General features: G+C 49.0%; 2 protein-coding genes across 5 annotated transcripts; one reads left to right on the forward strand and one right to left on the reverse strand.

Moving 5' to 3' along the window:
- The first annotated feature begins 1,148 nt into the window (after nt 1-1,148).
- Nucleotides 1,149-18,589, forward strand: RUSF1 (RUS family member 1). The gene is made up of 13 exons (XM_053555091.1): nt 1,149-1,524; nt 1,731-1,845; nt 9,325-9,370; nt 10,771-10,803; nt 10,893-10,998; nt 13,246-13,347; nt 15,435-15,505; nt 15,585-15,769; nt 15,850-15,907; nt 16,351-16,421; nt 17,637-17,780; nt 17,891-17,968; nt 18,453-18,589. The coding sequence occupies exons 1-13, from the start codon at nt 1,225-1,227 to the stop codon at nt 18,548-18,550; spliced, it is 1,407 nt and encodes a 468-aa protein (XP_053411066.1). The 5' UTR covers nt 1,149-1,224; the 3' UTR covers nt 18,551-18,589.
- Nucleotides 18,590-18,617: 28 nt separating this feature from the next.
- SLC5A2 (solute carrier family 5 member 2) lies at nt 18,618-25,134 on the reverse strand. Of its 4 annotated transcripts, none has more exons than XM_053555044.1 (14): nt 24,985-25,134; nt 24,390-24,461; nt 24,210-24,314; nt 23,216-23,380; nt 22,822-22,927; nt 22,212-22,292; nt 21,846-22,075; nt 21,349-21,484; nt 21,005-21,112; nt 20,708-20,858; nt 20,415-20,583; nt 20,123-20,338; nt 19,188-19,314; nt 18,618-19,101 (listed from the first exon to the last, which is right to left on the reverse strand). In XM_053555044.1, the coding sequence occupies exons 1-14, from the start codon at nt 25,108-25,110 to the stop codon at nt 18,875-18,877; spliced, it is 2,019 nt and encodes a 672-aa protein (XP_053411019.1). In that variant the 5' UTR covers nt 25,111-25,134; the 3' UTR covers nt 18,618-18,874. The 4 variants fall into 4 exon arrangements, 3 of the variants coding, with proteins under 3 accessions (XP_053411019.1, XP_053411021.1, XP_053411020.1); XR_008373218.1 differs by having other exon boundaries at nt 19,080-19,101; nt 19,188-20,027; XM_053555045.1 differs by lacking the exon at nt 18,618-19,101 and having other exon boundaries at nt 19,172-20,027.
- Between the last annotated feature and the right edge of the window lie 1,114 nt (nt 25,135-26,248).

Raw genomic sequence — 26,248 nt, forward strand, 5'->3', positions numbered from 1 at the left:
GAATATAGAAAACATTACACAAATGTTAAGTGACTATGCCATCTGTGTTTTGAAACACAAAATTAAAAAAAAAAAAAGTGTTCAAGTTTATTTCAGCCTCAGGGACACTCTACCTGTCTGTCAGGTAAGGTGAAGTGGGGCAGAAAGGCCTGATAGGCTGAAATCCACGAGGAAGAGGAAGGTGATAGTCTGGGACAATCAGAAGTTTAAGGTAAAGAGTTTCAGTTAAAATCAAACTGTGGGGATCCAAGAATGCCAGGCTAAGAAACCAGAATGTTTTATTTTTGAACAAAAACAGGATGCTTTGGGCAAATTTCTACTTTCAAATGAATACATTGCACTAGATGGGAAAGAGAAAATGAGAAAAGGAAAAGAGAAAAAAAGAGGTGAGTTGGGAAGGAGAGAAACATTTTGTCTTTACATTCTTCCTGCTCCGATTTCATGGACCTTCTCCCCCAATAAACACACAACACGGCTTCCTGCCTGTTTTTCTTGTTTTCTGACGTTATTGAAATTCCTTGATTTTTCCATTCCTCGGATTCTTTAGGATGCTTTCAGAAATAATATTCCTCCAATCTTGGAGAAGACTGAAAGACAGAACTTCTAGTCATGCCAGAGATGCTCAGAAGAAAAACAAACAAAACTGGACAGCTTAGTAGGGGTCTCGTCTAGTCTAATTTCTCCTCTCATCAGGCATGCATTCATTCTTTCATACTTCTGAGCACCTACTACATGTTGGGTAGTACTGGGAATAAAATAAGGAGTAAAAGTATAGTTTCTGGCCTCACAGCAAAGAAGGCATCTGAGGCCCCGAGAGGAGTACTGACTTGCTCAAAGTCACACAGCTAAAAGTTCTGTGGCCCAACCAGGCGTTAAACATAACTTTCCCTTGAGTCGCCCTCTTTTACTTCTCCCCATTACCGTCAGTTGCAGGTCACAAGGAATTCAAGTGCCTCAGTAACTGAGTGGCCAAAGAGCCCCCCACTACGCCTGCCACTACAAAATGCTACAAGGAAAAAGGGCCAGACCAGTGCTGGGGTGTCCAGGACCAGTCTGGGAAGCCAGAGAATGGAATCCTCTGAGTTCTAAACACAAGAAAGGAGACCCAGAAGCCAAGGGCCCTTTCCTTAAGGAAGGTTGCCCCTCTGCAGCCGCCGTAGCCAAGCCGGAAGTGTAGCAGAGCCACGTTTATCATCAAACCTGGCTCGAATCAAGACGTTTGGGATGGCTGACGACGCGAGTCTGGTGGCCCCGCTTTGCTCGGAGCAGTTCGGCTCCGGGGCAGCACGGCGGTGCCACGCCGCCGCCGACGGGAGCCTGCAGTGGGAGACCCGGGGGTGGCGCTGGTGGGGGTTCTCTGGGGCCTTCACGGTGAAACCCGAAGGACGAGATGAGGGCGGCGTGGGGGCTCCCGGAGCCGCCTCACCACCTCTCTCAGGTCTCCAGGCGGTGTTCCTGCCGCAGGGCTTCCCGGATAGCGTCAGCCCAGACTATCTGCCTTACCAGCTGTGGGATTCCGTGCAGGTCAGCCCAGGTGTCTGGAGCAGGGGGTGGCATAAGGCCGGAGTAAGGAGGCCCTGTAGGCTATTTCTCCCTTCCATTTATAGGCGGGGCACTGAGGCCCAGAGCAGAGCTCGGACATGTCAAGGATCAAACAAGGAGAGCCGATAATAGAATGTAGACCTCTGTGCTCCTGCGCCCACTCCTCACTCCATTTCTTTCTTCTCCAGGCCTTTGCTTCCAGTCTCTCGGGCTCCCTGGCCACCCAAGCAGTCTTGTTGGGCATAGGAGTGGGGAATGCAAAAGCCTCTGTTTCAGCTGCCACTGCCACCTGGCTTGTGAAAGGTGAGCTGGACCCCTGGAGCCTCCTCTGTTGCTGCTCTCAACCCCGCCCCCGTGCGCTCTGATGTGTTTTTATTAAAGGACTAGTGCCTGATTAATTAGATAGAATACGGGCAAGTCTCCCCAGTATGTAGTGTTTTGTACCTCAGTCTTAATCACCCACAGCGGAAATATCTTCATTCCCGCGTACCAGTCCCATACAAACTTCAGAGTCCTAAATCATCTGGATATCAAATCCCTACCGTCTCCTTCCCCTTTATCTTTTATCCCTTGTTCCTTTGTGGAGGATTGCATGAGAATGCAGTTTGTTGAATAAAACTGCCGGCTACCTAGGGTGAGGGAAATTGGTAAATTCAGGGAAATAAAGTAAGTATTTGGTCCTGTGTAGGAGAGAGGAGATTCCGGAAAGGATGAAAGCCATTCTGTATCCTCCTCTAATATCCTCCTCCGGGATATTAGATGATGCCATAAATAATATAGTGACCATCTGCTGAGTGTATACAGCTTTTTGAAAAATCCTTAAGAAAAAAAAGATTTGTTACCATACTACCTAGAGAGTGACATAGAGAAGAAAAGGGAAACCACTGTTTGTTCCACATCAGGAGGGCCCAGAGCTCTTGCCACTGTCCTTTGTCTTTCACTGCTGTCCCCAGTGGGTGTTAATCAGACTCAAAGGGATGTTCATTCCACTTCTAGTATCTTATCACTTGGCCCCATCTCTGGTGATCCTTCCTGGATCTTTTGGGGAATCATGAGCATACCTTTACCATTAAGACTGAGAAAACTGGCCTGATCTGACCCAACTCTGGAAAGAAACTTTCTCTGACAGTGCTTGTTAGTGGAGAGGTGGTGTTGATCTGTGGTTTGTTGTCCTGGTTATCTCTTCTTTGAGTTATAATAATGGTTCAAACAAACAGTGCTTTTTTATGCCATTGTTTATGTGTATTGACTCAATCTTCACAATATCTCTGAGATAGGTATTGCCATTATCCCCATTTTGCAAACGAGGAAACTGAGGCATAGAAACTTCCCCAAGGTCACACGTCCAATAAATGGTAGAGTGTGGATTGGAACCCAGGTGGATTAGCTCCAGAGTCCATTTACATAGCACCACACTGTGCTTAATTTGGAATTTTCCATTGCTCTCCTGTTGGCTCAGTTTTTGGAATGCATTTGGAACTTGGGTCATAAGTTAATGGTTTCATGTCGTATTACCAACATGTTGCCTATACAGGTTAAGTATCCCTTATCCAAAATGGTTGGGACCAAAAGTGTTTTGAATTTTGGATTTTTTTTTTTATTTTAGAATATTTGCATATACATAATGAGATTTCTTAGGGATGAGATCAAGTCTAAGCATGAAATTCATGTATGTTTCATATGTACTTTATACACATAGCCTGTAATTTTATACAATATTTTTAATAATTTTGTGCATGAAACAAATTTTGTGTACGTTGAACCATCAGTATGCAAAGATTGTGTACATTGAACATTGTATCACTATCTAATCAGGTTGTTCGATATCACTATTCCTGACTCTGAACTATATGAACCATATGACTCTGAATCAATAAGCAGTCATTCACACATAAGTTTTTGTATGTTTGTTTGTTTTAGAGACAGAGTCTCACTTTGTCACCCTTGGTAGAGTGCTGTGGCGTCACAGCTCACAGCAACCTCCAGCTCTTGGGCTTAGGCAATTCTCTTGACTCAGCTCCTGAGTAACTGGGACTACAGGCGCCCACCATAATGCCCGGCTATTTGTTGTTGTTGTTGTTGTTGCAGTTTGGCCAGGGCCAGGTTTGAATCTGCCACCCTCGGTATATAGGACCAGTGCCCTACTCATTGAGCCACAGGTGCTGCCCCATAAGTTTTTTTTTTGAGACAGAGTCTCACTTTGTCACCCTTGGTAGAGTGCTGTGACATCATAGCTCACAGCAACGTCAAACTCCTGGGCTCAAGTGATTCTCTCAGCCTCCCAAGTAGCTGGGACTATAGGTGCCCATCACAATGCCCAGCTGTTTTTAGAGATGAGATCTCGCTCTGGCTCAGGCTGGTCTTGAATCTTTGAGCTCAGGCAATCCACCCACCTTGGCCTCCTAAGTGCTGGGATTACAGGCATGAGCCACTGTGCCCGAGCACACATAAGTATTTAACAGTATAAAATATGAAATACCATTAATACAATGAAAAAAATAACATGTTCAGAGTAACTAAACAACATAGTAACATCACCAGAATACCTGCGTTGGGTATTAATAAAGAGCAAAAAGAAATAACAGGGTTTCAGCCTCTACCTACAAGGCTTTGGTTAAAAGGTTGTTTTCACCAGAGAAAATAAGACACACAAGAGACGAAGATCACACAAGAGAGAAAGTGATGGGGCCGGGAGGTCTGGCAGAGCTGATGGCTGCTGCCAGCACCGAACCATGTGAACAGCTTTGTTTATATACTACTAGGTTGCTTGCTGTACTAACAATGTTGTAAATGAATAGGGAAAGCAAGAGGAATATTTTCATTTTACAAGGTTGAGGGGCAGTAATAGTACATGGAGTAAAGATTAACGTAGGGAGAGAAGGCTATGTGCTTTTTGGCAACAGACAGGAAAGTATACAGAAGCTACGTGACTTGTGGCAGAGGGAGCAAGGAGAAAGAACTATTGTTGGAGGAAGGGAGGAGAAGCAGTTTGGGGTCGTTCCTTGAACACACCTCCCAGGCTGTGGAGGTCTTGCCACCTCACATTCCACATTCCACAGGTTGTTGCACACTGTCTTTTATTTTTTTAAGTGACAAGAAACATTAGAAGCAGTTGAGGGACCAGAAAGGACGTCCTATAGGGATGAGGAGACAATCTGCTAGGTGGATTTTTAAAATGTTGCCTTCATAATCATCTGCCTCATTATCAATGGTTTTTGTCTTAGAAATCTCTCTTGGATTTTATAAATTGACATGATTTTTTGTTCTGTTACAAATGCACATTGCTGTGGACTGTTAATAAGCCCATCACCCATTTTCACCATTTCCTCTTAATTAAAAAGGATTTACAAGCTCATTTTTATCAAACATGGGAAATTTTTATGCAGAGCTTCACATAAGAAACCCCCTTGGAATTTTGTTTTTTTTTTTACAGTATTATTTTATTCCATTTGGGGAAATACCCCTAGTCCCTCAGATGTCACCAAATTAGGAGTCAGGAATAGGCACCACTGTGATTCTGAATTATAATATAATGAACTCCTGGAAGTCCACAGCCTCTGGCTGCATAGTGGTGAGAGTTATAGCTGAGCCTCTCTTGCAGATCATCCAGCACCTGTATGGGCCAGGTTAAATTGTTCTCTAGCTCTCTCAGTAGCCAGGTGCCAGCAGCCTACACTAGGCTACCTTTGCTGGGCCAGAACTAGCTGCTTGAACCAGGAGCTCACAGCACCATCCACTCGCATCACCAAAGTTATGCCCTGGAGAAGTCCCACGCTGCTTACAATGAAGCCCAAAGCCTCAAAAATGAACTTGGGGGCAAACACCTTCCAGACCATGAGATGCCTACGGAGAATGGAGGCCGCCAAGGTGCAGGCCAGAATCTGAACACCAAGAACAAAGAGATATTTGAGGCCCAGCTACAACAGTGCAGCATTGAAGTGGTGAGGTGCATCCCGGAGCCGCATCTCCATCAGTGGCTGCTCCTCCTCCTCAGGCCTGACTCTGGTCTCAGCTTCATTCCCTGGGGGCTGCTGCCTCTTCCGTAGCCCTTGACTCTCAACAGAGGAAGGGCCAGAGCAAGAGAAGTGGGCAACCTACTGCAAAGAGGAGGTGTGAGGCAAAAGTGTTGGCTCCCACTAGCAGAGCAGGCAGCCAGGTAGAGGAGCCATGACCCTCTGGAAATCCCACAAAGTCCCTTGGAATTTTTTGATGTGTTTATTTTCAGATACTGATCTCTCTTTTTTTTTTTTTTTTTGTAGAGACAGAGTCTCACTGCTGTACCGCCCTCGAGTAGAGTACCGTGCTCGAGTAGAGTACCGTGGAGTCACACGGCTCATAGCAACCTCTAACTCTTGGGCTTAGGCGATTCTCTTGCCTCAGCCTCCTGAGCAGCTGGGACTACAGGCGCTGGCCACAACGCCCAGCTATTTTTTTGTTGCAGTTTGGCCGGGGCTGGGCTTGAACCCGCCACTCTCGGCATATGGGGCCGGCGCCCTACTCACTGAGCCACAGGCACCGCCCTGATCTCTTTTTTTTTTTTTTTTTTTGTAGAGACAGAGTCTCACTTTATTGCCCTCGGTAGAGTGCCATGGCATCACACAGCTCACAGCAACCTCCAACTCCTGGGCTGAAGCGATTCTCTTGCCTCAGCCTCCCGAGTAGCTGGGACTACAGGCACCCGCCACAACGCCCGGCTATTTTTTGGTTTGCAGTTCAGCCGGGGTCGGGTTTGAACCCACCACCCTCAGTATATGGGGCCGGCGCCTTACCGACTGAGCCACAGGCGCCGCCCAGATACTGATCTCTTAATGAAATGTGTTAAGTGTCACAACTGATAATAGTAATACTATTAGTGACATTTTGTTCAGTTACATGTAAACTGTATCTTGATCTCTGCAGTAACTATATTAGTTGGCTGCCATTATTAATTAATTTTTCACCTGGAAAAACTGAGGCATAGAGAGATTAAGTGATCTTGTCCAAGGTCACTTAGGGCCAGGATTTAGACCTAGGCAAACTTATTCCTGTGTCCCAATCTTAACTACTACACCTTTTTGCCAGTTAGGATATTAAAGTGGAGCCAAGTACAGTTTGCAGAAGCTGATTCCTTACCTAGGGCTCAGAAGTTTCTAGATCTTAGACCGCAAATAATTGTAAATGAAGCAAAAATGTAGGTTGGAATTAAGTTTCCTATTCTAATGGACAGTGTTGACTTTCAGATAATAGGAAGGGTATGTGTCATTAATGCATACTAGAGCTAACCTTCAGATTCTAATTAGGGTCCTGCATGAATGGCAGACTAGACTCTTTTTTGGTAAAGTGGCCCAAAGACGACATGCACCTGATTGGATATGAGAACGCTGTCAAAGGGAAGGAAAATAGAGACTGACCCAGTGGGTTTCTTCGTAAACAATAAAAGTAATCTTGCCGGGTGGTGCCTGTGGCTCAGTGAGTAGGGCGCTGGCCCCAAATACCAAGGGTGGTGGGTTCAAACCTGGCCCTGGCCAAACTGCAAAAAAAAAGAAAAAAAAAATAGCCGGGCATTACAGCGGCGCCTGTAGTCTCAGCTACTCAGGAGGCTAAGGCAAGAGCTAAGCCCAAGAGCTAGAGGTTGCTGTGAACTGTGATGCCACAGCACTCTACCAAGAGTGACAGAGTGAGACTCTCGCTTAAAAAAAAAGAAAAAGTAATCTTGCCATGTTCAGAGTAATTAAATTGATCTAATACAAGGATATTAAATGGAACAATGAAAATTTTGTGTAGAATGTTATGTACTTTAGCCAAGTATTATGGCACATATCTGTAAAGACAGCTACTCAGGAAGCTGAGGCAGGAGGATTGCTTGAGCCCAGGATTTTGAGTCCAGCCTGGACAACATAACAAGACCCCATCTCTAAAAATAAAAAAAGTAGAGAGAAAGAAAGAAACTTAAAGAAGTTTAAAAAAAAAAAAAAGATAATGTACTTGAACAAAAGAGGTTAAGGTGACAGAAGGGAAGGACCCTGTAAAAGCCACCCTAAGAGGTATTATTCCCAGGGTCAGAGAGGGGACAGAAATGGAGAACCAAAGCAGGACAGATGGGATTGTCCTGTACACATACTTCCTTTGAATAAGGACACTGCTCAGCTCCACCTGGTTTTGGCAATGACAGAGGGTTCTTCCAGAAAAGGTATAAATCCAAATTTTGTTGTAAAACGTCCCAATTTTGTTCATCTGTCTTCTCTGAGCTTCAGTGAAAGGGAATGATCCCTCTCAAGCTCATAGAGTTATTGTGAAGATTGAAAGGCAAGATATTTCAGGCATCCACCAGAATGCTTAGCGGTTTCCCTCAAGTCCAGGGTTGCAGAAGCATGTCTATTAGAAGTATGTCTTGGGCACTATATCTCAGTGCCCAAGATCAGAGGCTCTGGAAAGGAGTGAGTGCATCTGCTTTCAGTGGAGAATGGGAAAGGCTGGCTGATGTCACTACTTTTCTATATTATAGGAAGCTCCCAACCCTCCTCCCCACAACCTAGTTTCCCTTTTTATATCCTCCACTTACAGGGTCAATGCCCTCAAGCTCAAGCAGGGTAGAGTTCTCTGCCCACAGTATATGTCCTTTCCAGTACCGCTATGTAAGTCCCTTCTGCTTGTCTTGTTCTTGTTCTAAAACACTCCTTTGTGATCCCCCTGCTGAGCTTAATGGGTGCTACTCAGTATAAAAGATGGTCTGAATTGGTACACTTACTCTGTAAAGGGCCAGATGATAAATATTTTATGCTTTGTAGTTCTTACATCTCAGTTGCAGCAACTCAGTTCTGCCTATTATAACTCAAAAATAGCCATAGATGATCTGTAAACAAATGGGCACAGCTGTGTTGCAATAAAACTTTGTTTGCAAACCAGGGAGTAAAAGCCTATCAACTGTTGTTTACTGATTCCTGGTCTATATCTGTTTTTTGTACTAATTGCTGTCTTCTCTTAGGCTGGATTTTGAGCCTGGAATCATGATTCTCTGGTTCCCTGCAGAGCTTCATGAAGGCACAGGCACAGGGAAGACAGCCAGTAAACATTTTTTGTGCAAGTGAAGGGCCTGCTGGTTCTGGAGACTTCTCTGCCCAGCCAGAGGCGGCCTCTTTCTCTGCCCTATACCTCGAGCTCTGTCTGTCACCCACCAGAGTTCAAATCCTTTATTTACTTATTTGTACTATAAATGACCACCTATGAACCCTCCAACCAGCCTAAGAGCTAGAATATCAGCAATAACCTTTGAATTTCTACTTAAATTCCCTGCTTTTTTGAATAGTTTTGTTAAATATATTTGTATTCCTAAACCTATATTATTTAGTTTTCATTGTTTTGGAGCTTTTATGGAAGGTAAATGTATTGTATGTGATCTTCGTGAGTTACTTTTTCATCCAGGATTATAATGCTAGTTTTCACCTATGTTGATGTGAGTAGTTGTGGTTCTTTGAATTTTCACTATTGCCTAATATGCCTTTGAGTGAATAACTAGAATTTATTCATTCCATAAGTAAACATTTGCATTAGTGCCAGTTTTTTGCTCTTATGAACAGTGCTGCAAAGAACATCTCTTGTTGATGTCTCTCAGAGTTCATAGCTGCTGAGTCTAGTCACTCTGCCCCCACATGCAAGTAGGTCTATCCAGAACTTAAACAGGACTGAACTGTGTCGTACAGGACAATAATCCAGGGTGAATCGGCCAATTCACTGCCAAGCTCTGCCAAGCTCTGCAGCTCCCAGGCCTTTCCTTATTCCTTATGATTACCTTCTCTTCCCTAGATTCAACTGGCATGCTGGGACGCATTGTCTTTGCCTGGTGGAAGGGGTGAGTTTGTCTTCCTAGTCACCAGACTTCTGGCAGCTCTCCCCTGTGACGATAATAATAGTATCAGCTATTAATTGTGGTTTTGAGGGTTCAGAGTGATAATCTATGCAGAGCACTTAGTACATTGCCTGGTACATTGTAAGGGCTCAGTAAACACTAGCTACCATTAACAGCTCTAACTATGCCACATGAGCACTCTGTATATTGTCCCTAATCCTTACAATGACTTTGTAGGATAGGATTGAATGTGTGTATTTTACAGATGTGAAACATACCTAGAAGAGGGAAGTTATTTGCCCAAGCCATGTAGCTTGTAACTAGTAAGATGGGATTTGAACCTGAAGCCTGTACTCTTTCCATGGTATCAGGCTGGTTCACTGGGCAGAATCCTAGACCAGGCCCATGTATTTAGGAGTTCCCCATGTGCACCTGATACCCCACCCAGGAATGTTCCCTTTCCCTCCAGAAGATTTCAAATTAAGGCTCAAGCCTAAAGTTGCAAATTCTAAGCTGTGCTGGGGGCTGCAGTATCTCCTGCCACTAGGATCTTAGAGAAGTGGTTTCTAGGTATCTGTGCACAGGCCATTAAGTCACTACTACCTGACAAAGAGGAGCAGATGAGGTAGCCATTCACAATGTCATGTAACAAATATCCTCGGCCTACATGTTGGAGCCTACCTCTTTCTCTTGGCCTTTTACTCCTTCTCTCCTCTATCTGGGCCAGGTATCTGTAACACGAGGATTTACATTAAATTTAGTGTTTACGAGTACAAAATTGGCTCGGCACCTGTAGCTCAAGCAGCTAAGGTGCCAGTCACATACACCAGAGCTATTGTTTTCGAATCCAGCCCAGGCCTACCAAACAATGACAATTACAACGAAAAAATAGCTGGGCATTGTGGCCGATGCTTGTAGTCCCAGCTACTTGGGCGGCTGAGGCAAGAGAATTGCTTAAGCCCAGGAGTTGGAGGTTGCTGTGAGCTGTGATGCCACGGCACTCTACCCAGGGTGACAGCTTGAGGCTCTGTCTCAAAAAAAAAAAAAAAAGTTAGTGTTTACTAGTCCAAAATGTATGACTTCTTGCCAGGTACCCTCAATGAAGCAAGAAGAGGGGAGAGGCAGAGAAACACAGGAATAGTCTTCTAAAAGGGTGGCCAGAGGTTGGGAAGCAGCCACAAGACAGGCAGGTTTTTTTCCCTGGTTCAGGCATGCTTAATAAGGGGAAACACTATGTGATCACAGAAGGTCCTCTCAGCAGTGACAAGGTATAGAGGCAGGTATCTGCACAGGGGTATGGATTTTCCCGATCCCTTCAGTCCAGGGCCTAGGACTCCTCACACTGCCCATAGGATATCTTTTCTCCCTAAATCCAAATTGCAACAACTTCTCCTCCCTCACAGGAACAAACTGGACTGTAACGCCAAGCAGTGGAGGTAAGAAGGGGCTGGGACAGGGAGGAGGAGAGTCTTCTATTAAGAAAGTCTCTTTAGTTTTGACCTTTAACCTCTGATCCCACCCTCAGGCTTTTTGCTGACATCCTCAATGATGTAGCCATGTTCCTCGAGATTATGGCTCCCCTGTACCCCATCTGTTTCACCATGACTGTGTGCACCAGCAACCTGGCCAAGGTACCCACCTCTGGGGCAAACCTACACCCAAGTTTTGGTAGCATTGTATGTGGGCTCACCTGGGGTCTGTGCTTAAGGTACTTCTAGAAGAGAAAGTTCAGATGTTTCTATTTGAACCCAAGCATGTTTTCTTATCGTTCTCCAGCCAGGCAGCCTCTTGTGCTTCAGTCAGTCTAAGGCAGGACTCTTGAGGGAATGCTAAGCAGAGTAAAAGAAGTGATTTAATTTCGACATTTTGGGACCAGCTTCCTGAGTTGCCTTTTATTCTTTCAGTAAAATATTTATTGAGTGGCTACCATGTGCTTGGCACAGAACATGGGCCCTCCCATCTTTGAAAGGAAGCCATAAAAACTTACAGACAGAAATAATAGGTATGGGTGTTCCAGATGAGAAATGTAGGGGGCTGCAAGTGAGCTCAGTGGGGAACCCAGGCTGGTCAGAAGATGCAAGAAGCCCTCCCCTGAAGCTGGGTCCTGAAGTTTGAGTTGAAGGTGAGAGTGGGTTTCTGGGCAAAAGAAACGGTGTGGATCAAAGTCCAAAGGCAAGACAGAGCAGACCAGGGCGTGAGACTGGAGAAGTAAGTAGGGTGAATGTGAGCTCTTCCTCCGTGCCAGGCTGCTCACTCTCATACCTGCCTCAGGTTGGCTTCATTCAGATGAGCAACCGAGGCCTAGTGAGAATCCATAAAGACTGTAGCCTGGGCAGCACCTGTGGCTCAAGGAGTAGGGCGCCGGCCCCATATACCGGAGGTGGCGGGTTCAAACCTGGCCCCAGCCAAAAATTGCAATAAATAAACTTAAAAAAAAAAAAAAAGACTGTAGCCTTTCCTCAGTAGAATCAAGTACATGGCACCAAGTAAAAACTCAAGAAGACATGTAAAACCCATCTCAAAGGCCCATCTGTCTATTTAGAATAGTGTAGTGTTTCTTCACAAGGCACTACTGGCATTTTGAGTGAAACAGTTCTCTGCAGCAGGGGACACTTAGCTTCCCTGGTGCCAGCTCTAAATGCTGTGAGCACCTCTACCTGTCCACTCCTAGGGTAGGAAACCCAGAGAAAACCACTGGTTTGGGACCTCTGACATGTGCTTCAAATTCTGTACTATACTCTACCTTTGGGACCTCCATTGCTTCATCCTTCAAAGAAGGGAATAGAACAGCGCCATGAATTTCCCCCTTAAGAAAGTTCCCATCTCAGTAACCAGCACTTCCATCCCACAGCTACACCAAGAGAAGCCTGGCTGTCATCATGCCTTCTCATCCCCCTTCACCTGTCACCCTCAGCTAAACCTCTACTCAATTCTGTTATTTTTTTCATCTTAAATCTCTCTAGTTCATTCTCTCCTTCATCTCCCCATCTCTGGAAAGCACAGTTAGTTCCTAGGTAGTCTCCCTGCTTCTACTCTCGCCCCTATTCTCAGAGCAGCCCAATAATCCTTGCAAAGTGGAAATCTAATCAGCTCACTTCCCTGCCCCATTACTCTTAAGATGAAGACCTTAGTGAGGCTTGCAAGGCTTCATGTGGTCAGGTGCCAGTTATTCTAACTTCATTTTGTACCACCTTCCTCTCACCTTTGAGCAGACTATTTCCTCTGCCTATATGATATTTTGTTTGCTTATTATCTGTTGACCTATAAGCTTCATGAAGGCAGTGCTGGTGTTTGACTTATATCACAGCACATACATCTATACTTGGCATCTAAAAGAGCCTTTCTTGATAAATATGGGATGAATGAGGGTAATCGGTGAGCTCATCTATGAGCTTTATCACCTGATGCTCAAAGGGAGAGATCCGGGTACTCTAGGAGGTCAGGGCCACCAGTGTAGCTTTGTAATTAGCCTGGAAGGCTGGATAAGCCTTAACTGCAGAGGAGATGCAGGCAGAATGAAAGCATTAAGTTGGAAGGCAGACGGCCTGGGAGCTCAGCAAGGTACAGAATAGTAGTTAAAGGGTAGGGAAGTTCTGGGCTAGGAATGGGGGCCTCCATATTGAGGAGGAAATTAAATTTCTGTAGGGTCGTGTCCACAGGGTGATAGTGGCAGGTAGGACTTTAGTTTTCTCCTGGGAAGACAAGGGAGGAGAGCCTAAGGGAACTGTGAGATAGAAACTATTTACCAACTATTCAGGGTCTTGCTGCGGGGTCACCTGACAAAACCAGGAGGCCTAGTTTTTTCAAGCTGGTATGAGCACCTGTCTTGCCACAGCACATGGCTACCCTGACCTTCACTCTTCCCTTTCCCCACCTAGTGCATTGTGAGCGTGGCTGGTGGGGCCACCCGGGCTGCACTGACCATGCACCAGGCCCGGAGAAACAACATGGCTGATGTGTCAGCCAAGGACAGCAGCCAGGTGAGGAGCCAGGGTTGGAGGGATGGTGTGGGGGAGAAAGAGGCTGGTCCAGGCCAGATCACATTTTGGGAGTATGGAGAGAAGCGCCCGTATGCCTCATGGGGTTGGGGAACACACAGGAAGACATATAGGTGCTCCCTGCTCTGACTTTTAGCACATGTAGTCAGGTGTGAGGGCACAAGTCTGGTAGCAATAAGTCCAAGCTGATCTCAAGCCCTGATCACTCCCTGTGTGGCTGAAAGTAAACCCTCACCCTCTCTATGCCACAGCCCCACCCTGGGAGCTGGATGTTCTGATCACATGAGGCCCCACATGTGAAGGCACTTGGCAAGTGAGAAGGTGCTTGGTGTGTGGGTTTGCTAGGGTCACTGGCTGGAGGCCTCTACTCAGCAGTTTAGCAGCCCTTCTGGCTCAGCCCCTCCTCTTGCCCCAGGGATCCTGGAGTGAGGGTAGGGATACCCCTAAGACTGAACCCTACATCTATTAGATCCCTACCAAACTCCTGTTTATGTGCACTACATCGCAGCATTTAACTTTCAACCAGTCCTGTGAGGTAGATTCTGCTATTTCTGTTTTACAGATGAGGGAAGTAAGTGCCAGGGAAGTCCCACAAGTGTGAAGCGGATTTCTTCGATGCTGAAGCAGTTTAGAAGCCCCTGTTCTATCCAGTCCTGTTTTTTGGTAGAGAGACAACCTGAGGCTGGAGAGTCCTTTTTACCCAGCCCTTCTGGCAAGAGGGTGGGCTATGGGAATAAAGACTGTAGTGTGGCAGTAAACTGAGGATGAGAGACCTTGGAAGTTCAGGAGCAGGGGGACCTCCTCTCTACTAGGTGGGAACAGTCATTTCTAGCAGCCACACTGAGTGGCAACAAAGCGACAGCAGCAGAAAGTAGAGGCCTGCTGTGGAGGACTGAGCATGTGTCTAGGCTGTCCCTGTGATGTGTTACTGCCTCCTGGACTGAGGAAGCCCTGAGGCCTTGGAAAAAAACAGCTTGGAGGCTCTGCACCTGTAGCTCAGTGGCTAGGGCGCCAGCCACATATACCAGAGCTGGTGGGTTCAAACCCAGTATGGGCCTGCCAAACAACAATGACAACTATAACCAAAAAAAAAAAAAAAAAAAGCCAGGTGTTGTGACAGGTGCCTGTAGTCCCAGTTACTTGGGAGACTGAGGCAAGAGAGTCACTTAAGCCCAAGAGTTTGAGGTTGCTGTGAGCTGTGACATCACAGCACTCTATCAAGGGTGATATAGTAAGACTCTGTCTCAAAAACAAAAAACAAAAAAAAAAACAGCTTGGGGTGAGGGCAAGGTTGTGGGGCCAGTGACAGAGCAGGTGAGAAAAAGCAGGCAGAAACCTGGGAGATCCTCAAGGGCAGGGCCTGGATTGTACTTATTTTCCCTGGAGCCCCAGTGGTCAGGGGCCCCAGTCCCGACTCCTCTCTCATGAAGAGCTGGGGGCAGGCGGCCTGGGATCTTTTCCCCAGAGCAGCGGTTCATAGGAACTGTATTAAAGGGCCGCGGCATTAGGAAGGTTGAGAACCATTGCCCTCTAGAGTGACTTCAGTCTGGTCATCAGAGGGTCAACATTGATTCATAAGGGAAGAGATTGGGTCTGTCCCTTCTCTTCCTGTGTGGTTTCTTGACCCCTTTGAAGCTTGTCTGCCAGTTACTGCATACTAAGAGATGGCAGGTGCAGGAGGACTCAAGCCTTTTTAAACCACTAAATAAAGGTAGTTCCTCACCCTGAAGAACTCCTCACACAGTAATGAGTACCTGGATGTGGGTCTACTCGGGTGACTCTTACAAAACACAAGCACGTGCGAAGGACATTCCAACAGTACTGTGTCTGCCTCAGCGGAAAAGCAGCTGCCTTCTTTTAAATAGTAGCTCACTCACCAAAAACATTAAGTATTTACTTGGCACTCCTGTATCCAGTCATCCATTCTCCCCATATTTAACTGTAAATTTTTAAGTAGGGAGCCTTGGGAGCCTCTGGAGCAGGGAAGAATGTGGTGAAAGGCACTCAAGAACAGTCAGTCTGGCCTAGAGGGAAGCCCTGCAACTCCCAACCCCTCTGCCATTTTTCAGGAGACACTGGTGAACCTGGCAGGGCTTCTGGTCAGCCTCTTGATACTTCCCCTGGTGTCAGATTGCCCTAGGTAAGCTGGGAGCAGGGGTGGGAAGGAAATCCCCAGTTTGGCCTCTGCCCCCATTGGCCACCTCACTCTCTTGCCCTAGCTTCAGCCTTGGATGTTTCTTCTTCCTCACTGCCCTCCACATCTATGCCAACTACCGGGCCGTCCGAGCCATTGTCATGGAGACATTGAATGAAGGCCGGCTTCGGCTGGTCCTGAAGCACTTCCTTCAGAGGGGAGAGGTACTTGGCCCCACCTCAGCCAATAAGATGGAGCCATTGTGGACAGGTGACCCAACCCTTTGGGCTGAGTCCTTTGTCTCCCAGCTTCTCCCACTGCCTTGGCATCCTGACTCCAGCTTCCCACAGGTTTCCGGCTCTCTCCATCTCTATCCCTAGGGGTCCCCCTACACCACTTGATCTCCAGGTGAGTGGCCCAGTGTCTCCCCCTTATCACTAGTGCCACCCATACTCCTCACACATGCTTCTTATTCTCGTTACAAACTGGCCACCCCCAACAAGCACCCACCTCTCTGTTCTAGGTTCTTCCATTTCCACTAGACAGTGGAAATGGGGGTCAGTATGGGTCTGGGAGGGAAGGAAAGGTGTATAGCATAAGTAGATTTAAGGGGTATGTTGGATGAAAGAAGTATGAGTGGACTGAGAAAATTGTTGACTGGATACAGGAAGAAAGGAAGGATGGATGAGGGGTATGTGTGGGTAGTGGCTGAGGGAGAGATAGGAAGTGAGCGACATACAGATTAAGTATGAACAATGATAGCTAATAGTTAAATTGCTGTTTAGTTGACTGGATGAGTATTCCTGCCTTTGCTTTTCCCCTCCCCCAGTGCACTGCCTTCTCTCCCTTAGTGTCTTTGACCTGCAGCAGCTGGTTGAGGGGCACCAAGAACCCTACCTCCTTTGCTGGGACCAGTCACGAAGTAAGTGTGCCTCCCAGCCTAAGACTCACCCTCCTAGGGTCACCCTCTCATTCCTCCAGCTCCAGAACCCCAAGCCCTGGGCAGTTTGGCAGCTACCTATTATCCTGGAGTTTATTTATTTATTTTTTTTGAGACAGAGTCTCACTTTATCACCCTCAGTAGAGTGCTCTGACATCAAAGCTCAGCAACCTCAAATTCTTGGGCTTAAGCCATCCTCTTGTTTCAGCCTCTGTAGTAGCTGGGACTATAGGCACCTGCCACAATACCTGGCTGTTTTTTAGAGACGGGGGGTTCTCACACTTGCTCAGGCTGGTCTTGAACCTGTGAGCGCAAGCAATCCACCCACCTCGGCCTCCCACAGTGCTAGGATTACAGGCATGAATCACCACGCCCAGCCTTATCCTGGAGTTTAGACAAGACTTTGATGCTTTCAAATTATATCTGCATGTCCCAATGAAATTCACTTTACCCCTCTGTAAAATGAAGCTACTAATACCTGCCTTATTACCTATGGTGTTTTTTGTTTGTTTGTTTTTTTGCAGTTTTTGGTTAGGGCCCAGTTTGAACCCACCACCTCCAGTATATGGGGCTGGAACCCCACTCCTTGAACCACAGGCGCTGCCCTCCCTATAGTGTTTTTTTTTTGTTGTTTGTTTGTTTTTTGGTTGCAGTTTGGCAGGGGCTGGGTTTGAACCCGCCACCTTCAGTATATGGGGCCAGGGCCCTGCTCACTGAGCCACAGGCACCACACCCTATAGTGTTTTTATGAGGATCAAATAAGAAGATTATGTAACAGCACTTTGTACATTCCAGCACACTTCCTCACATAAGGTTATGACTTTTGGCTGTCCCTGGGGAACCACTCTTCTCACCCATTCTAGGTCGCCTCTTGGGTAAACAAGTTCTTTTGTTTACTAGTCTGCTGGTCACATATTAAATGGTGGTTACTAGCCATTAAAGAAATGTAAAATAAACCCACCTCAGTGAACTGCGAAGGTGGGTTTATTTTGAAAGTGTAGTTGTAAATTGTGCATTTTGGTTTGACCAGAGCATTGGGAACAACAGGAGATGAAGTTGAAAGGAAAGGGTGAAGAGATAGCCTTCCATGCCAGGCTGAGGCCTCTGCGGACAGATGGCTGAAGCAGGGAGATAGGGTTGAGGGTGTTTAGGGAAGTGGCCCTTCCCTGATGCCAGTCTGTCCCTGGGTCTCTCCAGACCAAGTACAGGTAGTCCTGAGTCAGATGGCAGCCTCTGAGACCATCTTAAGAGCTGCCACGCATGGGCTGGTACTTGGAGCCCTACGGGGAGATGGACCCCTTCCAAGAGAGCTGGAAGAATTGAGGAACCAGATGCGAGCAGGTAAGAAAGAGCCTCATAATCTAGACTGCTGATGGCTCAGAGCAGAGATGGAGAGAGGGACTCTCTGTCCGTTTTGAAGACAGGAAAGCTGGTTCTGCATTCCACCCCAGGTCCTGAGAAAGACAGCTGGGTCATCATCAGAGAGGTTCACCAAGTGCTGGACACATTTTTTCCAAAGTTCTTGAAAGGTAACATCCATGGCTCCTTGGTCCCTGCCTTTTCCTTGGGTACCCTGCCCATTCCCACCCACAAAAGACTTGGGTTCTCTCTGTTATCTTAAGCCCGGGACTCGGTTTCTCTGTCTATAGGATGGGGAGGTAAGGATGGTCTCTGAAGCTGTGTCAATGTTGACAGTCTGTGTAATCTTAGTTGGCATTTAGGAAATATTTGGGTGAATCAAAAGAGGAGGGGCTCACATTTACTGGTGATGACCTTTTATTTAGCACCTATTCCGTTCCAGCCCTGTTCATGTGCTATCTCAAGGAATGCTTGCTGCATCCAGATGAGGTTTAGCCTCATTTTGGGGCCAGACATCACCCAGCAGAGGCAAGGAGAGCCCAAGTAGTGCACAAAGCCTGCTCCCAGGCTGTGCCTCTCCTTACCCTTCTCCCTAGGGTCAGGCCAAGATCTCTTCCCCTGTATTCCTGGCAACACCCCGTGATCTCTCCCTAGGACTGCAGGATGCTGGCTGGAAAACCGAGACGCACCAGCTAGAGGTGGATGAATGGAGGGCCACGTGGCCTCTTTCTACAAAAAAGAAGGTTTTGTGAGCAGCCCTGATGGAGGCCCAGGGCTCAGAACAGGAACCTGAAATAAGGATACCTTGACCACACGGGATGTGGGAAAGGCAGCTTTATTTTTGCTTAGGGGAGTTGCTATGGCAGGTTGACTAAGCCCTTATGAGAAGTGATTCCCAGCCTGACAGACTGGGCCCCAGGCAGAATAAGGCAGAGAAAAAGGGAACCAGGACCTTCCCACGACCCCATTCCTGCTCTTTGCTCTTTTCTGGGGACCACTGCAAGCTACCCACTCCTGCTTATTGTGAGGCTAAGCCCTTCCCTTGCTGTGGTTCATGTTGTCCAACACAGTTGACCTTAGGCATAGAAGCCCCAGAGGAACACTGCCACGGTCATCATGAGCAGGGCATTGAGATTGACCACACGGGCCCATATTGGATCCTCGCTGATATCCTCCAGCCGCCTGGCTGCTTCAGCCACCTCCTTTTGGGTAGGGGGTGGAGGACCACCTACCCCACCCCTGCTCATTCCACAGAACCAGAGCAGACACTGGCGGAATAGGCTTGGTGATGGGGATTGTGACTCTGGAAGAAATTGAGAGTCTGCAGTCAGTTTGCAGGAACTTGGCTGCCCCAGGTCTCCAGCCCTTCCTCCTCAGACAGTGTCTCACCCTCCATCTCCACTGCATGCTCTTCGTGCCCATTCTGTACAGGAAGTGATGAACCTTCCAGCTCATCAGCATCCAGGTCCTCTCGTTCTTCCTTGCTGTTCCGCAGACTGAAAACCAGGCGGTGGAGCTAGGAAGGGAAGGGATCAGGGACCAAATGGGCTACTGTCCCTCACACCAGGCTCTAAAGTGTCTTGTCCATGGTGGCACACAAGCCTTTTTACTAACCTCACTCTGTCCAGTCTGCCCACCTAGCAGGAGGCTCAGCTCTAACAAATTCTACCTTCCATATTTGTCCCTTGCCCTCAGGCTAAACCCCAAGCTCCTCACCTTGATGTTTAAAGCCATTGGTCCCCCACCTTTATCAGCTCAAGTCTCCTGTCTACACGCACGCTGTAGTACTTGAGACTCTGGTCTTAGAGTCCTGCCGACACAGTGTTCCTTCCATGGGTATTTGCTCACACAATTTCCTCCTACTGCTTTGGCATCCTGTCCATTCTTCCAGGCCCAGGTGTTTTGTAGGCACCCACCCCATCATCATAAGCCCTGCACTGAAGGAGCACAAAACCAGACCTTTTTGGAGGGCTTTCAAGATGATATTCCGCCCTTCTCAGCCACTAGTCAGATCCTGGGTTTTGAGGCCCAGAAGGTCATGCAAGGATTGCTTTGGTAGGCTTTAATTGCCAATTCATCAAAATCTTTATGCCACCTCTCCCAAGACCACTTCAAATAAATGTTACTTAAAATGTGCTTGCTCTGCAAATGCAGCCTCCAGCTAGACTCCCAGTCTGCTCTCATCAACTCGCAGTAGGGAGAAATGCAGGTCCTCCCCACTGGGTATTCCTGGAAGCAGACCAGCAGATGAGGGTGGAGATGGCTGCTCCTGCCCAGGCGGTGCTCGTTTAGGGCACCCAGCTCATCCAGCAGCCAGCACTTACGTGTTTTTGAGGGATGGGTTCAGTGCACATTGAGACTATGAGGATGAGGAGGCTGGAGCAGAGGAAGAGCACTATGGCAAAGTAGAGGTAGTGCACGCTGCAGAAGAGTGCTGGGCATGCCGAGGGCCGCACACAGCTGCCCGTGCCAAAGGAGAATTCAGGAATAAGGCGTGCCAGGCCCATCAGCAGGCCCCCGATCAGTCCCCAAAAGGCACCCTGCAAGGGAGACAAGTCAGCCTGCGTAGGATGTCCATGCCTTGCCCCAAGTTGGCAGTGTGCACACACCCCTCACCTTCTCATTGACACGGGGCACAAACAGAGCCAACAGGAAGACAGCAAACACCGGCGGTGCTAAGTAGCTGGAAACCGACTGGATGTAATCAAAGAGCTGCCCCCCCTGCGCTGCCTGCACCACGGGTAGCCAGGCCACTGACACTGCCACGATACACACCACCCAGAGCCTGCAGTGGGAAGTCATCAGATCTTACCGGGTGTCCTCTCCCTATAATGCTGCAAGGTGCTCCACGTCCCCACCCGTGATTCCTGGGACAGGAGATGGGGTGGAGGGGGAAAGCCAGGCTGCACCTTCCTACTAGCAGCAGCTCCCGGTCTCCTGCCCTGGGCCGCAGGCGTGTGTAGATGTCCATGGTGAAAAGAGTGCTGCTGCTATTAAAGATTGAGGCCAGCGAGGACATGAGTGCTGCCAACATGACGGCCAGCATGAGTCCTCGAAGACCTGTGGGCCAACAGGAGCTGTGAGGTTGGAGCCACTAGGGTGGCCCTGACCAGTGTGGTTTTGGCAAGGGGTGGGCCCCTCCAGCAGCAGTCTCCACAGCACCCCTGAGCCTGTGGGCAAGGGCCAACCCAAGTACCTGCACTTACCATTGGGCATGAGCTTCACTACTAGCCGTGGGTAGGCAATGTTGGAGCAGCCCACCTCAGTGCCACACACACGCTTACACACTTCAGGCACCACGCACGCCACTTCATCTGTGAGAAAGAGGCTGCGGTGTGGCTAGGGTGGGGCCTGGGCTGGGAACTAGGATCTCTGAAATAGGGCCTGGGAATCCTAGCAGAGGAGAGTTGGGCCCCCTGTGGGAGGCAGGAGTTGGTGACCGGATTCCTGAATCTTAGGAGGGTAATGGAGGTGGGCACCTGGATCTTTGCAAACAAAAAGGTCCAGAAGGACACAGGACTCATGGGCCGGGAGGGGATGCCAACGTTACCTGGGTAAAGAATGCGGCTGATCATGCCTGGCATGACCATGAGGAACATGGGCAGCAGCTTGAGATAGCCGCACAGGATGCAGCCCGCCTTGATGTGAGTCAGGCTCTTCCCAGCCAGGCAGCGCTGCACTATGACCTGCGAGGAGGGGCGTCCAGCTACCTTCCTGCAGTCCTGCCACTCCAGCCCCCTCAGGCCTTGCCCCAACCCACCGCGCCCCCCCCACCTTCCGCGCTAATTTGTGCCCTGCTTTTGGCTCAGTGGTGCCCCAAATTCAGCTACATTCTCAGACGTCTCCACTTGGATCCGGCCCCACCGAGTTTAGCTCGGCCCGGGTCAGGTTCCCCCCATCTCGGACCACGCCTTTTATCCAGCCCCTGGGACGGGTTCAGGCTCCACCCTTCTCCGCCCCACTCACTCCCCATCCCCCAGCCCGATCCTTCCGCAGCGGTGGTGGCTCTGCCCCAGCCTCGCACCCGGGCAATCCCTGACCACGCACCTGATCGCTGCACCAGTACCAGCCCGAGACGATGGTAAGCCCCAGGATCACTGAAGGCCATGGCAGGTCCCCTGTCACAGGGTCCCGAAGCAGGTGGTAGGAGTCGGGCCGGGGTCGATAGCAGGAACTAGAGATGTTGCCCACGGCCGGATCCTCCGACACCGTCAGCGAAGTCATTGCCCCCATGTATTTGTCGAAGAGACCCGAATACCCGCCCACCTCGTAGAAGGCTGAGGGGACAAGGCGGTCAGGGGACCTGGTACCAGGGCTAGGGCCCTCCTTAGGTCCCCCATGGCACAGACGAGCCATGTCCCGGCTCCCACCTCGTAAACTCCGTGACCCTCCCCCACTGGTTGAGCCGCATACCGTAACCCATGAGGATGAAGGAACCCCCGAGAATGACGAAGGTCTGCACAGTATCTGTGTACATCAGCGCTGCCAGCCCTCCTGCAATAGGCCTGGATCAGCATGGACAGTCCAGCTTGTGATTTTATAGGCAGGCTAGCCCTAGCACATAAGTGTTTTTGTAAGTCTGTGTAGGAGCAGGTGATTCTCTAAGGTCCAACTCTCAGTTACATGCCTTTTGCAGCCGCCCCCGCAAACCAACCTTGGCACCAGGTTCCGCCTGCTGTAGGCCTCATGTGACCTTAGGCCCCGTCCTAGGACCCTCTGACTGCACTGGAGTTGACCAGAGATCTTGGAAACTAGTCAAGTCCATTCTCCCAGGTGTTCAAAAAGGGCAAGAGCTGCTACATCTTTCTTTTTCCCCCAGTCCCACTCAGGCCAAATCCAAGGGAAAGTAGGGAGAGAGGAAGTGTTTGTTTTCCAAAGACTTCATTCCTTTTCCTTGGGCCCCGTCACACATTCAAACCTCTGCATCCTGCTTTCAGCTGGCAGCTCCCCAAAACCCTACCCACAGCTCCCAGCACGTATCCCACGCTCCCTCCCTTCCCTAACCTAAGCCCGCTGTGGGCACCTGTCACAGTGTAAATCATGGTGATGAGCAGGAGCGCGATGACAGAGGCGTAGATATTCCAGCCCAAAGCCTGCTGAATGAATACTGCCCCAGAAAACATGTCCACCTTAGAAGAAGACACAAGCATGCTGGTCAGGACCCGAAGGGTCAGGACAATGACCCAGGCTCACCCCCTGCCCGTGATCCTACTTCCCTCAGTTTTCAATGGCCTAGCCTTACCAGGTCCCACATACTGTGGCTTCAGCCTCAGAGACCTATTCCTTCTAGGCCCTGCCTCCATCATGATTCTTACAGTGATTTCTCCTTGTTCCTGCACTGTCCAGGGCTCTCTAGAGCCTTCTACTCAGTGGCTCTGCCCTTCTAGGGCCCTAATCCGCCTGCCATGCATGCTCACCGAGATCTTGGTGAAGATGTACAGAAAAAGTGAAAGCATAGACAAGTAGAGGCGGATACGATGGCCACCGAAGCGCTTGCGCAGGTACTGTGGCATTGTAATGACCCCCGCAGTCAAGTACACCGGGGCGAAGAGCCAGCCAAGTAGCAGCACCACAAACAGGGCCTGTGGGTAGGATACGACACAGTCTCAGATCCTACCATAAGCCTGCCTTCACCCCTGAAGAGTCTGAGAGACCTTCTCTTCACCAATGTCCCAAGGCGAGTGGCCCTGAGAAGGGTCACACCTGGGACCTGAAAGACAACTGCAGTCAATGGCCCTCATCATTAAGGAATAGAGTCAACACCCTCCAGTGACCATAACTGGAGGCCTCCTTGCCTCCTAGGCCATCACCCCTTGCCAGTCCCTCCTAAGATGGTCCCTATGTTCCCCTACCCCCTCTCTGGCATATGAACCCAAGCACAGACTCCTCAGACTGACCCCAGCCTCTGCCTGGGTAATTCTCCTCTTCTCTTCACCCAACCCAAATCTTTTGTGCCTCAAAGCCCAGTCTCCTCCAGGAAGCTCTGAGCTCAAAGCTCTGAAATCCCCAACCCTCCATGGTAAGCCTCAGTCCCAGAGCTTTGTCTCTTCTTCCCATTGCCAGAGATCCTCCTATTCCAAAGCGCTGGAGAGCATCAGAACAGGTGTTTCTCTGTCTTTGAGGCTCACCCTGCTTCAGAGAGGTATAAATCAAGCCATAGAGGGGAATGGCTGGTATAGGCTTTCATGGCAAGTCAGTAGCAGGACCTATCCTTGCCTTGAAAGTGGTCATCCCACATATCCCTGTGCCTCCACGCTGGATGTGTGACTCTCACTCCCAGCCCAACCATATCCACAAATTGAGAGGTCCCACCTCCAATCTTCTATCTCCCCAGCCTGGAGCTTCCCCAAGGTGTGACCTTTCCAGGGGTTCCCAGTGGAAGTTGGACTGTTAGCAAAAGGGAAGGCTCACATTCCACTCAAATCCAGCCACAGCCAAGCCGCTTGCAGCACCAGTCCCTGCAAGGCCCACAAAGTGGCCACTGCCAATGTTGCTGGCGAAGAGAGAGGCCCCAACCTGGGTGGCCAGAGGGGACAGTTAGCAGGCTGCTTCTGTAGGCCCCCTCCCACTCCATGGTCCAGGGCCTCTCACCGGCCACCACATCATGCTTCGTCCTGCCAAGAAGTAGCCACCGACAGTGCCTCTATTGGTTCTGCACATAGACTGGGGGATAGAAGTAGAGGGAGACCTGGGTTTGGGGCACCTCTTTGGACCTCATTAACCTCCTCAACACATTCTTTATCCTTGTGTCAGGCTGAAGATTAATCAGCACTCAGTTCCCCTGATTGTTCGCACCCCCACCCCCACTTCCTCCCATCCACCCAGACCCCTAATCCTAATATCTGGGTATCCAAGTCTTATTGGGGCTGGATTTGCCCTGACTTTCCTGAAGACCTTGGATGTGGGCTGGTGGTCAGGCATGATGTGGACATGGGAGCTGAGACCTCAGAATGCTGACTCCAACAAAATCCATTGACCCCTTTACCTAGCACAATCCAAGGTGGGAAGACATGGAATGAAGGTTGGCTGGGCCTTCCGGAGGTTCTCAAAAGACCTGCTTGTACCCCACCCAGAGCCCTGCACTTCGCTCTCAGGCAGGCAGATCAGGCATCCTTCCCCCACCTAGGCAGACTGAGACTTTTCCTCCAGACCCCAAAAGCCCAGCGGGACCCCCTCAGTTTCTCACCCACAAACCAACACCAATGACCAGCAGGAAATAAGCGGCAATGACTAGGATGTCAGCAGGATTGTCGATTAGGACCCTCTGGTCTCCTGGCTCTGGTGCCAAGCCTGCCTCCGTGTGTTCCTCCATTCTGCCCAGGATCTGCCCCTTGAGGGACTAGCCCCTGGACTCCCCCAGGAGAAGGATTAATGGTTACCTCAGGGGCAGTGAGCCGACAAGTCCCCCAGGTCTCATCCCCCCTCCCCAGCTTTGTTTAGCTGAATCAGGTCATATCAAGGCCGAAGGCTGGTCGTGGGGAGCTGGGCCCTTTCAAGTTCAGGAGCACTCCTTCCTAGGCCTTAGCCTCCACCCTCTTCCCAGTGTCCTGGGCTCAAAATCACCTCTTTCATTCCCTAAAAATGCATAATTTCAGCCTCTACCTAGCAGAGCCAGTCTCCTGATTTTGACTAATCCAAAGAAATCATTTTCAAATCCAAATCTGACGGTGTCACTCCTTTCCTCAGAAATCCTCCATAGCTCCCCATCATACTCAGAAGGAATTACAATCTCTTCAGCCTGATTTCCAAACTCTGCCATGTCCTGACTTCAGCTCAACCTTTTCCTTGTTTCGCCATACCAACTCTAGAGTAAAATCACATTTCCTATCCCATTCCTTTAACCTACCCAGCCTAGATAGTTTCTTTTTCCTTCTTTTTCCCCTTCAACCTTTTGCATAAACTGTACCTTCTGTTTAGATTGCCTCCCTGCCTCCTAAATGGCTAACTCCTGGGCGGCGTCTGTGGCTCAGCTAGTAGGGCGCTGGCCCCTGCCAAACCGCAACAAAAAAATAGCCAGGCATATGGCGGGTGCCTGTAGTCCCAGCTACTTGGGAGGCTGAGGCAAGAGAATCACCTAAGCCCAAGAGCAGGAGGTTGCCAGCTGTGACGCCACAGCACTCTACCAAGGGTGACAAAGTGAGACTCTGCCTCTAAAAAAAAAAAATAATAATAAAATAAATGGCTAACTCCTCCTCACCCTTCAGTACCCCAACTCCTACTCAGCCTTCAGTGCCCAACCTATGTCATCTCTTTAAGAAAGACTTCTCTGGCTTTTCTGATACAGTTCTGAGCACACTGTGTAATCCTTGTTTGGGTCCAGATCTGTCTCCTAAACAGACTAGAGACTCCTTAAGAGCTGAAACTAATCTGATTCATCTCTGGAGTCCCACTGCTCAGCCCAGGGCCAGACACAAGAAATGAGAGGGATGGCTCAGCGCCCATAGCACAGT

The sequence above is a fragment of the Nycticebus coucang genome, chromosome 12 (genome assembly GCF_027406575.1).
Source record: "Nycticebus coucang isolate mNycCou1 chromosome 12, mNycCou1.pri, whole genome shotgun sequence".
In the NCBI taxonomy this organism is placed as follows: Eukaryota; Metazoa; Chordata; class Mammalia; order Primates; family Lorisidae; genus Nycticebus; species Nycticebus coucang.